The sequence below is a fragment of the Carassius carassius genome, chromosome 25 (genome assembly GCF_963082965.1).
Source record: "Carassius carassius chromosome 25, fCarCar2.1, whole genome shotgun sequence".
Lineage (NCBI taxonomy): Eukaryota > Metazoa > Chordata > Actinopteri > Cypriniformes > Cyprinidae > Carassius > Carassius carassius.
In genome coordinates, this window is record NC_081779.1 from 14,059,680 (window position 1) to 14,072,936 (window position 13,257).

General features: G+C 35.5%; 2 protein-coding genes across 2 annotated transcripts; one reads left to right on the forward strand and one right to left on the reverse strand.

The window, feature by feature from the left end:
• Window positions 1-1,804: 1,804 nt before the first annotated feature.
• On the reverse strand, window positions 1,805-11,152 carry crtc2 (CREB regulated transcription coactivator 2). The gene is made up of 14 exons (XM_059509599.1): window positions 10,834-11,152; window positions 9,595-9,696; window positions 9,346-9,438; window positions 8,899-8,960; window positions 8,668-8,736; window positions 8,407-8,507; window positions 8,091-8,161; window positions 7,949-7,992; window positions 7,667-7,869; window positions 6,365-6,816; window positions 5,053-5,772; window positions 4,917-4,973; window positions 4,651-4,795; window positions 1,805-2,732 (listed from the first exon to the last, which is right to left on the reverse strand). Exons 1-14 carry the CDS (start codon window positions 11,011-11,013, stop codon window positions 2,629-2,631), a joined length of 2,403 nt encoding a protein of 800 aa, XP_059365582.1. The 5' UTR covers window positions 11,014-11,152; the 3' UTR covers window positions 1,805-2,628.
• Window positions 11,153-11,702: 550 nt separating this feature from the next.
• On the forward strand, window positions 11,703-12,972 carry LOC132104702 (chromatin accessibility complex protein 1-like). The gene is made up of 3 exons (XM_059510263.1): window positions 11,703-11,867; window positions 12,084-12,210; window positions 12,298-12,972. The coding sequence occupies exons 1-3, from the start codon at window positions 11,715-11,717 to the stop codon at window positions 12,375-12,377; spliced, it is 360 nt and encodes a 119-aa protein (XP_059366246.1). The 5' UTR covers window positions 11,703-11,714; the 3' UTR covers window positions 12,378-12,972.
• Window positions 12,973-13,257: the final 285 nt, after the last annotated feature.

Below are 13,257 nucleotides of genomic sequence, written 5' to 3' on the forward strand. Positions count from 1 at the left end.
TTACAAACCCAAAAAGGGGAAAATAAAATAATATGTATATATATATATATATATATATATATATAAAATAATAAAATATATAATAACATTTTAAAAACTACTTGCAATTTTATGATTTAACATTAAAATACTATATAGCATTTATAGTCATGCTGTTAATTCAGCAATTACAAATATTCTTCGTAATTCAGTATACAGTGAGTCCAAGCTTTTAAGACTACAAGATAAAATGCTTAAATTCAGCATTTTTATAACTTAATACATTTATTTTCATTACAAATAATAATATCAGCATAAAGTTTCGAGTGATGGCTGAATTCTTACATTATCGTATTCCCTTTCCATTTTTTGTTTTAAATGTATTATTAAATTATAATTTTTTTATTATTTCCAAGTTTGAAAGCAATTTTGAAACCCATATATTTTCAATGTGGTCTCAAGCTTTTTGGGCCCAACTCTATTGTTTTCCAAACAATATAATAGGTAGAAATATGCAGATGTGAAAAGGCACTTTTAATAAAATGGCATTATCAAAATAGCAAAGCGTCTCGCATTGTATTATGTGTAACAGCATAATGCTCAGCACATCTCATTATGTAATCTAATTATGTTCAATACATTAGGACCAAGGACCTTTAACATTATTTATCAACATGAAGGCATAAAAGCACCAACATCTATATAAGGATTCTGAAAAAGAGCAGCAAAGAGGTTTTTGTGAACATCATTATACTGTATCTGTTTTGTTTTACAGGATTGGCCGTCCTCAGGTCAGAGGAAGAGATCAGCAAGTGGAGCAGAGAAAAGGAATCAGACAGGCATCACCTACCGTTCAGCTTGCTCCTTATCCTATTAGGTGCTCTATGGCTGCCCAGTTAACCATGGATACAGGCACAGGGATAATCCACCCTAACACTTAGGAACCCATTCACTGCTCTCTCCATGCCTCTTATATGTTGTTAACTCTATTATGCACAGGCAAAGAAGAAAGAATCAGAGAGGACAAGAATCACAAGACACATACAGGCTTTGATAGGCTGATTAGTCCAGTCCTGAACATGTTTTTTCTTTTCTCTCTCTCTCTCTATATATATGTGTACTGTGTATATTTATGATGTACATGTACATATGTAACGAGATTAGCTAGATTTGAAGTCATATTATTACCCAGCTGAGCACCACATTTAACATTATTTTTATACTAAAATAAATACTTATACATTTATATAATTAATTCAATAATTCAAATATAATAAATATAAAGTTAGGAGTATAGTAAAATGGCAAATCTTACCTTCATCTTACACAACATCTCTGGGATGTTTTGAAAGACTTCAAGAAAATTCCATAGGCTATCAAACAGCATAATCATAAAAAACCACACACACAGTTCTGCACATATCCAGTGGTAAAGAGCATGCCTTAATAAACCAGTGCCAAAAACATAAGGGTATTTGGGAAAATATGAAACCTCTGCATTTCATTCACATACCAAATGCACAATTCTTATCCTCACGTACATTGAATATAGTGTGTACTTTTAAGCTGTTGTAAAAGTTAATGTGGCGAATTAAATTAATTATGACGAATTCTGGAATATATACATTTGATCTGAAAATCTACAAACAAACTGGGCTTTAATTAGATGATCCAAGGACTCTGTATGAGGTAAACAGGCACAAAATGCAAATGTCTACATAAAGACATAATATGGCTTTTTTATGTGAAGCCGAGTCTGGTGTAAACTGGTAAATCAGTCCTAAACTTAATAGGAACAATACTTGAAAAAGTACACTTAGAGGTATTAGTCCACTTTTTAATTGTAATACTTCTGAAATTTACAGATGGTGTTTCTGTACATGTGTTATTAATTCTGTCAAAAATGTATTCCAATAAGCATATTGTAAAAATATTTCAGATTTTACATTGAAGACAAATACTGAAAAACAACATGACCTCTACCAGAGAGTGAAAAAGCAAAATGAATAAGAAAATATAATACAATTGCATTATGAAACATTATGAAAGATGAAACTGCAACAAATGAAGATATGAAAATTGAAAGTCAGGCGTCAGCAGTCAGTTAGAAGAAGTCACAAAAATGACCCGTCACACTATAAAAATATAAGATTATAACATGCAAACAGATGGATATGAAATCTGAAAGTCTTGAGTTCTACGTAATTATCTAAATATTAAAGAGTAAAATCTTAATTTTACCATCAAGACAACATTTTGATGAATTAAGTTGGCCCTAAACTAGCCACATTTTCTTACATTTTCATACATTTCCACATTTCACATAAAATGTGAAAAACATACATTTCCTAAACAACTCATACATGAATTCGCCTCATGTATCGGTACATAATCTATTATGATAAAATATAACCCAAAATGCATATTAAGGCACATAGACCTGCTATTTAGGACCTCTGTGTGCAAAAACTATTTATTAAAATACAATTTTTATGTTAGTTCCCTTAAAGAACCTTTCAAGCCAATGTATAGTTAACATTACATATAGTTGACTCTAAGGACTATATTTCAATTCCATTGCCAAAAAGAATATATTTTCTTAAAAGGGTACTTTTTTGAATAAATGTTATGTAAACTTTTATAATACATTCATGGCCAACCTAAGTTAGTGTCCAGGTTAAACGTTTCTAGATCAAACTCCAAAACAGAGTCGGACAGACTTGATAAGTCCTGGTCCAGCCAGGATGATGGGTCTGAAAACATGGAGAAACAATAATTAGTGAGAAGTGTAAGTGAATGATAGGAGAATCTAAAATGAAATATGATGAGACATATAGGCTATATAAACTACAATTTAGTCTATAAAACATATATAGTGACGACTTATATTTACAGTCATATGAAAAAGTTAGAACACCATATTTAATTCCATGGTTTTCTGTATCAGGACATAATAAAAAATTATCTGGTCCTTGCTAGGTCTTAAAATTTAGAAAATAAAGCCTCAGATAAACAACGACACATGACATCACACCGTGTCATTGTTAATTAAAAAAAATAAAATAAAGACAAGATGGAAAAGCCATGTGTGACAAAGTTAGGACACCCTATGATTCAACTGCCTGTAGATGCACTTTTAGCAGCAACAACTTTCCGTATGACTTTAGTCAAGTCAAGTCAAGTCTGCTTTATTGTCAATTCTTCCACAAGTACAGTACATACGTACAGAGAATCGAAATTGCGTTACTCTCAGACTCTTGGTGCATACAGATAACATTAACAGTAGAGCCTAAAAATCTAGATCAAATATAAAATGTAGATACAACTATACAATAAGGGAATGTAAAAAAAGACATATAATAAAATTAAAAATAAAGTTAAATAAAGCAGCGCAAGGCACATGGCAGATAGAGTGAAAATCAATGAAGTGAACAACAGTGCAGATAAAATATTTTTAGTGCAAAAAAAAAAAAATTCCTTTATCAGTCTCTCACATCGTTCTGGAGGAGTTCTGGCTCACTCTTCTTTACAATTTCAGCATTTCAGTCAGAATGAGCTCTGGAATTTGACTGGACTGCTGCAACCCCTTAATACTTTTCTTTCCAGACGTTCCATTGTAGATATGTTGGTGTGCTTGGGATCATTTAGCTGTCGGAGGGATGGCCTCAAATTTGACTCTAGAATACTTTGGTATACAGAGTTAATGGTTGACTCAGTGACTTTGAGGTGCCCAGTTCCTGTAGCTTCAAGACAAGGCCAAAATCATCAGCACTGAACTTTATCATTTAGCATGTTAACTGAGTTCTGTAGAGTCTGTGGTGAAGTTCATGGGTGGTCTGCCATTTCTCTGAGTGTTACACAGTCTGTTCTTCGGGTGAATTTCCTGGGACGTCCACATCTGGGAGAATTGGTGTCTGTTTTAAATGTCTTAATAAACTTCCTCACTGTAGAATGATGCACTTCAAATTGTTTGGAGATGGCCATATTACTCTTGTCAGATTAATGGCAACAACAGTTGCTTGATCATTGCTGACATCTTTCTTTCCTTTTTGGCATTGTGTCAACACACACCTGACGGAAACTGCAAAAACTTCTGCTTTTATAGAGGTGCTCACACTTGATGATGATCAGTTAATCAAAAGGTATTTGATTAGCAGTGCCTGACCCTTACTTACTCTCTTAATTCCTATGTTAACAGTAAGGGTGTCCTTATTTTGTCACATAGCTCTTCCATCTTGGCATTTATTTTTGTTTAATAAACAATGACATGTCATGTGTTGTTGTTCATTTGAGGTTTTATTTTCCTAAATTTAAGACCTGCCAAGGACCAGATATTTTTTATTAAACCCTGATACAGAAAACCATGAAATTCAATAACATGGCCTAACTTTTTCACATGACTGTATATGAATTTCATGTAGTCTGCTATGTGTAGTCCGTTTCAATTTCAAGTAGTCTACTCTCAATAAAACTTTTATTTCTTCCTCAACTATAATCTCCATATTCTTACTATGATATGATATGAGTCTGATGAATCAAAAAAAAAAATTATATATATATTTGTCTATAGCTTTAACAAACTGTTCCAATTAAAAAAACATGGACTTTTCAGACTATTGTTTCATATTTCAGGCTTCACATGGTTAAACTGGCTGCAGATACATATCTTACCAGAAACGTTTATGTTGAACACATTTTGTGTCTCTCCAGCACTGTTGCTTTGATTCTGCAGCAGCTGCTCCTTGCTTTCTGCACCTTCACAGTTAAGATCTGACACTCTACTGTCACCTAGAGGCTCTTTCTGAAGCACTCCGAGCTACACAGAGGACAAACATCATCAAAGTCAGTCATAAATGCAGAGGCTCTGCACAGCATCAGACAATATGGCCAAGACATGTGTAAATCTAAACTGATGACTCATGACACAAACAATGTACCTGCTGGGATAGGGCCTTTTCCTGACTAGGGGTAAGATGTAAGCCAACATATGATTCCTGTAACAAAAAAGGTGTTTATTATCATGATTATAATCATTACGTTTGGCTTACATAAAGGGATGCAAACAGGGCTCACCTTGTTCAGTTCAAAACCTTTATCCTGTAAACCTGGATTTGCTACAGTTACTTCACTTTCCTTATAATGAGGGACCTTCGATCCCTTTCCTTGACTCTCATGGATAGCAACCTTAGATAGTGGTTTTGGTTCTTCTGGCGTCTGCATAGAGTGTCTACGTTTCATTTGTGCATGTTGCAAGCCATGTGGGCCTGTTGCATGTTTCCAGTTTTTCTCTTGACCTGGAGAGGGGAAAGTTATAGGTTGATGTAGTTGTTGATTTTGGTACTGACCCTCTTGGCATGGCATCTGCCACTGGCCCGGACACTGGTACTGCTCCTCAGGTATCTGATGAGGCTGGAACTGTGTGTACAGTTGATGTTGTTGTGGCTGCTGCTGCTGTTGGGTAAGCGCTTGCATCGAGATGTGTGGTTGGTGAGTCTGGCAATGATACAGTAACTGCTGATGATATTTAGAGTGTGGTTGTGAATGATGCTGCAGGGGCCGACTGTGTTTGTGAATATGGTGTTGTTGTTGAGTCTGATTGTGTGTTTGTTGATGTTGTGACTGGTGTTCATCTTGACTCCATTGTTCCATCTCAGGGATTGACTGATGCTGTGCCTCTGGCTGGAAATACTGCCGCATTGACTGATGGGAGAGTGGAGGAGCGGATCTGAGGTGCTGAGTGCAGGGATACGCTGGTGGCTTTGTCTCCTTCAGAACTTTGTTAAGGAGAGCACCCTGTGTGAAATATTCAGTGCACGTTAAAACCTGAATAATGTCGAACAAGTAATAAAATCAGAAATTATGACCAGCAAGATGGAAGTTTCTTTGGTCTTTCTAAAAGTTCTCAGTTGATTCGGAATATCTGCATGATTGATGAAATGAAATGCACGACCTTATGAAGCCAATCAAAAATCTTATTGACAGACTGCAGGGTTTAAAGCAGTGTCATTAACTAAAACTAAAAATATTTTAAAAATCACATTAGGGGATTTAAATAAGTCTAAAATGAAAAAAAAAGATTAGATGAATAATAAGAAAATAAAAATATAGATAAAAACAGAGGAAATTAGAAATGTTGCTAACTGAATAAGTACTAAAGTTACTAAGACTGTTTTTGAAAATAAAATTAAAATATTTATAATAATTATTTAGATATTTTATATATACTTTCTGCCTTGGTTTGTATCATGACTCATTATATATAGTAAATGTATTTTTAAACTGTTAAAGGCCTTTATTTAAATTAGTAAGTGGATTTAGGACATTTTTGATGTACCTGCAGAAACCCTGTGAGCAAACATGATTATCAAAAATGTGTATATCTTGCCTGGGATACAGAGGACATGGTTGGAGACACTGTGGGTGAGAACTGCTTTGGATGCTGCCAGCGGGACTCTCCTCCACTGGGAACGATGAGTGGGCTGAGCTGGGCTCTCTTTCGTGATGTGGCGGCATGGGTGTGGCCAGTCACACGTGGAGAACCAGAGAGAGAAGATGAGGAGCAGGAGCGAGATCCGCCCATTCCACTGCTGTGGCTGCAGCGGCTGGCGGATGACTGGACGGACTGGTTGCTCAGTGAAGAGCTACTGAGGGAGGACTGCAGGGACTGGTTGCTGAGCGATGACTGAAGGGAAGAGTTGCTTAGTGACAGGCGCAAAGAAGTGGAGCTGAGAGAGCTGGGCAGGGAGTGGCTGCTCAGACAGCTCTGGATGTTGGGATTGCTGAGTGAAGACTGGAGCAAAGGATTACTTAAAGATGCCTGAAGAGATGAGGACAGACCTAAAAAGACAAAATTGTATGGAAACTTTAATATTGCTCATTTTTCTTTTAAAATGCCAAGTTTCCATTATATTTTGAATTCCAAATTTTCAATGTGGTCTCAGACATTAAGAGTACACTAACACAAATATTGGCTGATTTATTGGCCTGGCACATTTATCAGAAATGTACCAATTTGAGTATTCAAACTGGGGTCCAGGGCAGTGTTATTTTAGTATTTTTAATATACTATTATATATTATTTATTAACCTTTTTTTACTTTGATTTAGTAATTTTGTTAAATGCATTTGTCATTTTTATTAGTTTTTTATTTATTTATTTCTATTTAGCTTTAATTCCGGTTTCTTTTTTTTTTTAGTTAAAGCTTTTATGTAATAATTATATTTTAATTCAATTGATCTCATTTGAATTTGTAGTTATTTTATATTCAATTTACAACAATGTTTTAGTTTGAGTAAACAATAACTTAATATGACTAAAAAAGTTCATATTAAAATTTGCATCTAGATAATTATTAAAAATATTATATGTGTAATGTATTATATTATTTTAAAACGTTACATTTTGAAACTAAAATATTATTTTATTATTTGCAAGTAATAATATTTTTATACAACAATATAATAAAATAAATATTTTTCAATTAATATTTACATTTCTTTGGCTTTAATACAACGTTTTTTTTACAGTACAAATAAATCTTTATACATGAAAATACACAGCTGCTTTTATATTTTAGGATGGAAAGTCCACTGGAAAGTGATTATCATATTTGGGGGTACTAGGCATCAAAAAGTGAAAACCTTCTGCATTAATGTCATTAAAACATGGCCAGACCCTGAAACATACCTGGTAAGTTAAAGTCAGCCATTGTGCCAGGGTGCGTGGATGCATTGCTCAATTGTTCCGCACCACTGTTGGGCTCTGAATCCTGGCCTACAGGAAGAGGAGAAGGCAGGTGGAGGCTGGATAGGTCTGGAAGAGAGCCACTCATACTGAGGGCTGATTGGACAGGGAGGGACGATACTTGCTGATCGGCCAATGGGAAGTTGCTGGAGAGACAGCAAACAAAGACTGTTTAAAGAAGAAAAACTGAGATAGCTCAGTGACTAAGACTGAAAAGGAACTTACTAAACAACAGGTGTTTCATATCCTGAAGATGCTATTGAGGATAACTGCGAAAGAAGACACAGATGAGATAATGAGCCTTGCTTTTTCAAATTAAGTGTTTAACAACAATTTATCAGTGTGATATGGATGAGAATACAAATACCTTCTTTAGTTTGGGAGATTGTGTCTCCTCTTGAATATTTTCTTCTATTAGTGGAGCCGGATGTGCAAACCCTTAAAGAATCAGTTTAAATTTAAGACAAAATACCAATATTTCCATGCAACGTTCAAATATGAAAATCTTATCTAGATGTGAAGTTTACTAACTTATTTGCAGTACATTAACTCTTTGCCTGCACTGTACAAAACACAGCACAAACTGTAATATTTTTACAATGTAACAGTTTTCTGTAAACTGTTTTCTTTTGAAACATATTTTAAAATGCAATTTTTACCTATTTATAAACTGTTCAACTCACCACAGTGTCTTGACTGTTGGTTCAGGTTTTGGACAGATTTGGGGTGGCCATGCAGTTGGGTGTTTCGCACACTGGTATGGAGGGCGGAGTCAGAGTTGGTTCTGTGAGGAAGAACAGAATGAAAACAGGGTGATGTGGGACTCAATCGCACTCTTTAAATCTTCCGGAATAAGAATGTCCCTCCCCAATTAGGGAGATCAACTGGTTCAAGGAATAAAATGATCGAATATGCACAAGAGCTGATCTCGGAGCTATGTTCACCTATTAAGAGCTGTCAGAGGAAGAAAGACCATCTGGCTCTTCTCAGTGGCAGAACAATTAGACCAGTTTCTGTTTGGACACAAGCAACACTTCATTAAAGTACTGGCACAAACAAAAGCTCAGAGAGTTCATCATTACATATGACGGTGACTTCATTATGGAATTGACATGATTGTTTAGCACCTAAATGTAATGTGGTGGTAGATCTGAGAACACTTTTTATAATCGTACCTTCTCCAGGAAGGACCTCGAGGAGGAGAGAGGTGGGTAGAGAGATAGGGAGCGCTATCAAACTGTAAAATGAAGTTAAGGCTTAAGTTAAGAATTTTGGCTTCAACCAACAAATTTTCATCAGTTCTACAACTGTTCATGATTACTGTGTAAGCATTTTAAAATTAGATTATTAGATTATTCCAGTCTTCAGTGTCACATGATCCTTTAGAAATCATTCTATGTTGATCTGGTGTACAAGACCCAAACATTTATTATAATTATCAACAGTGATCAGTATCAAAAGTTGTGCTGCTTAATACTTTTGTGGAAACTGTGGGACACTTTTTTTTTAGGATTCTATCCAATTCAATTATAAAGATTAGAGTTGTGGAGTTGCAGTTTTCATTTCATACTACTATAAACATCAATCTGTAAGACTATCAGCCATTTTTAAAGTGCGGATACATGTCTCCTGTGCAGTCTGCCAAGGGGACTGGGCTGGACATCTCTGTACTCTTCATCTGCCTCTAGGAGCTGCTGGGTGAGATAACTTGGGTGCTGTAAATAGAAGAAACGCAAATCAAATCCAATTAATTCAAACAAAAAGACCTGACATTTGAAAAAAACAAACACCTTGAATTAGGTTTCTACTCTATTCTCCTTTATTTAAAAGGATAGGATAAGAATATTGAAAATAAAATCAAAATCCCACACCTGGGTCTCTGTGGAGCAACTTGAAATCTGATTGACATTTGGCAGCGATCCTCCATAGTACGGGACCAAGTCTCTGGTTTGCCGGATTCTCTCAGCCTGAACCTGAGGAGGGAATCAAACCTTAACAATAGTAACAATTAAAGGCATCCAACACTGAGTTAAACACAAACCTGTCCCACTCTCTCCCAGACTGCTTTACCCTCAGGGGAACAAATGCCTGGTGCATCATTATTTAAAACAGACATTGTACTTGGGATTTACAGAGCCCTCAGTCTGCAACACTGAAGACAAACAGACCCAAGATGAGTGAGTGGGAAACCTATTTATGTGCATTGGCATAATCCATGTGGACCTGCTGAATCACAATCCCATATACAGATAATAAAAAACTTCCTAAATCCAATTTAATCCCAACACATTTGTCATGTACTTCTGATTTTGAAGGGTCTAAACATATGAAAGTTCATACAGTCTTATTTTCATGTGAGGATCTTTTGAAACAATTGTTGTAAAGACTTACATGGGCAGAACGGTTTAATTCAGATGTCTGGGTCCAAGCTCCATAAAACATTATAATTCAGTTACAACTACCATATTTACTACTTATAATATTTCAAGAGTCTATGGAAACAGAGCCCTATTTTTAATAAGCAACTAATTGATTCACATTATACAATTTCAGAGTTTGAAGTAACATGACATCAAACAGAGTAAATGTACAAAGGGTAATACATTTAAATATGGATTATCATTTATTTCCCCCCACAACAGCATAATGTAATTGTTACTTTATTGTTTTCAACTTTCTCTTGGATCGTGTGGACCAAGCGAGTAGTTGGTCATCCAGTTCAAATTCAGTACAGGAATAAAATACACAATTTTATTGTTAAAAATATTTTTTAAAACCAAACAAGTGTGAATACATATGCTCATTTAGCTTGGAAAAACAAGGTTAACGGGTAAAAAGGGAGTGTTAACAATTGTTGTTGTTGTTTTGTTTTTTAAACTTTATTATTGGTTTTTTGTTTCTGAAATCGCACTTCCCAAGAAAAGCCAATAGCTTTAACTAAAGCTGTCCAGTTGTCAGGAATCAATAAAACAGACACTAGTAAGGCACATAGCATTTGAAAGTTTAAGCACTCCCTTCCGCTTCAAACACTTTATAACAGAATAATCCAGAATTCAGGTCAAGAACTGTAGTAAAGGAGCCTGACATGTCCTGTATTGAGTTAGACTCACCCTGATGGAAGTAACGTCCATCATAACCTCCCGGAAAGCGGCTGTGTCTTCAGCCTGTCGCTGGTTGTGAAGGGCGATTTTCTCGCTGAATTTACGCGGGTTGCAGCTTCCAGGCGCCGGTCCTGCTCCGGGCCCCTGTCCGTGCCCTAATTCCGCAAATCCTGCGCCTGACAAATGCATTATTCCGTCAAATAAGAGAAAGTAAGCTGGATGACACGGCCAGAGTTCGGTGAGTGACCCAAGAGAGCAAGACTTTTGACAACGGTGAGCAGTGCATTGTGGGTAACGTAGTCCTGAAGGCTGTAGTAAACATCGTAACCAAGCTCATTCGTTATCTGTAAAGCGCACACGCCCAGCTGCTGTCAAGAAGGACAAAAACAACTCTGTTTTTTTGGGAAACGTAGTTCATGCCAATTTAACGACTACTATGAGGACAGTTTGCATTTTTGTCGCATAATAAATGCTAATTAATATTACATTTGAAACATACGTATTGAAATACTTTTAAACAGTTGTAATAATTACATAATTTAGTTTAATATTCAGTTATTTGAATTGATATTCTCTGATTTTCAGCAGATATGTTTGAAATGTATAGGTTAAATCTGCAGTTGACTTTTACTAATAAACCTATAAAATGAAAAGAAAAAAAACATTGTCACTTTTTATAACAAACACATATATGATATTCTCAGATGAAAAAAAAAATGATTCGCGATTTCAAACTGCTTTATGAAATATTGAAGAAAAATGCTTTGGAAGGAAGGACTACAAACGTAGTCTTAAAACTACAATTCCCATGTGATCGTCGTCCAATGACGTCTCTTTGATAGCCTGTAGATGTACTTCCGTTGCGCTTAAGCGGCTGCTGCTATCAGAACATGTCTGAAAAAAACATGGAAGAGAAAGTTGAGCAAGCTACAAACAGTAAAAATGTATCCCTGCCGATGTCGAGGGTGCGATTAATCATGAAAAGTTCTCCCGATGTGTCCTGTATCAACCAGGACGCTCTTTTCTTGACAACAAAAGCTACGGTAATTTGATGTGTTATTAATCAATGGTCAGTTGCCAGCTTTTAGTTTAAATTCGCATTCCCAGCGAGAATAGCAAACCGTATGTGCATAGTTCTAATAGTTTTATTTATTTAACATTCATACAGGAGTACAATAGAACAGCTCCGACAGTATATTTTATTGCATATCATTGCCTAATGTTTATGTTAATTTGACATCTTCGCAATTCCCTCATAGGAGCTTTTTGTCAAGCACTTGGCCCTGTCCTCGTATAAAAATGGTTCGGGTAAAGAGACGAACACGCTGTCATACAGTGATCTGGCCAATGCTGCGGAGGAAACGGAAACATTTCAGTTTTTAACTGGTGAGTCCTGGCCATTTGTGATGATGACAAACACTATTCAGACTAAATCAACTGGTGTGTAAACAGTTTTGTCTCTTCTATATTTAGATATCCTTCCTAAGAAAATCCTGGCCAGAGACTATCTAAAGTCACTGGAAGAAATGAAAAAAGATGATGACAACCTGTGATGTGATGTATATCAAGTTGGAAAAAAATCACTGTGAACTCATCCTGACCAGTAGATAAAATCATAGGACATTGTCTTACAAATCAGTACTTTTCACCCAAAGAGTTGTACTTTTGAACCTCTGTTGTTTTAGAGAGGTAATGTACATGTTTTACTTAATGTAGTCAGTATGTTTTAGCACCCACTTACACTTTGCTGTGTGTCAAAATGTCTGTACCACTCTAGATTCACAACTGAACCACTGTGAGTACTTCAAACCAGGATATATGGTGCTTTGTCATGGATCATTGGTGTTTAATTACTGCTTGACACCAAGATTTGTATGTTTCGAGAAGATCCAAACATCTGTACATTCAATTCAATTCAGTGTAAAATCTTATTGAAAATGTTTTCTCAGGGTTTAAAATGTATTTTAGAGGTATATTTCATGCCCATGCATTAACGTTTTCATCACTGAGGATAAAAATACATTTGATTCATACTTGACTTTGGACTGCAGCTGAAGATTTATATAGTGTACTGTATAGTTTTTAAATGCTTTTTGCTTTTCATGCAGTTTGATTTTTGTATTTGAATAAAAAAAATTGCTGATTATGTGTTCACTATAATCTTATTTTATAATGCAATCAGTCAGAATCTATAGCCCCTTTCACACACGCAGTCTTTACTGGTAAATTACCATTAAGAGATCATGTGTGAACAGTACCTTTTCAAAAATACCGGTAAATTCGTTCTGGCAATTTACTGGTATGAGAAGTTGTAACATTACAAGTAAATTATTGGTAATGTGCTCTTTGTGAATACAGAGCGTGATTACTGATCACGTACGAATTCAGAACGCGCTGACGTAAGATATCTAACATTTGACACACACACAAAAA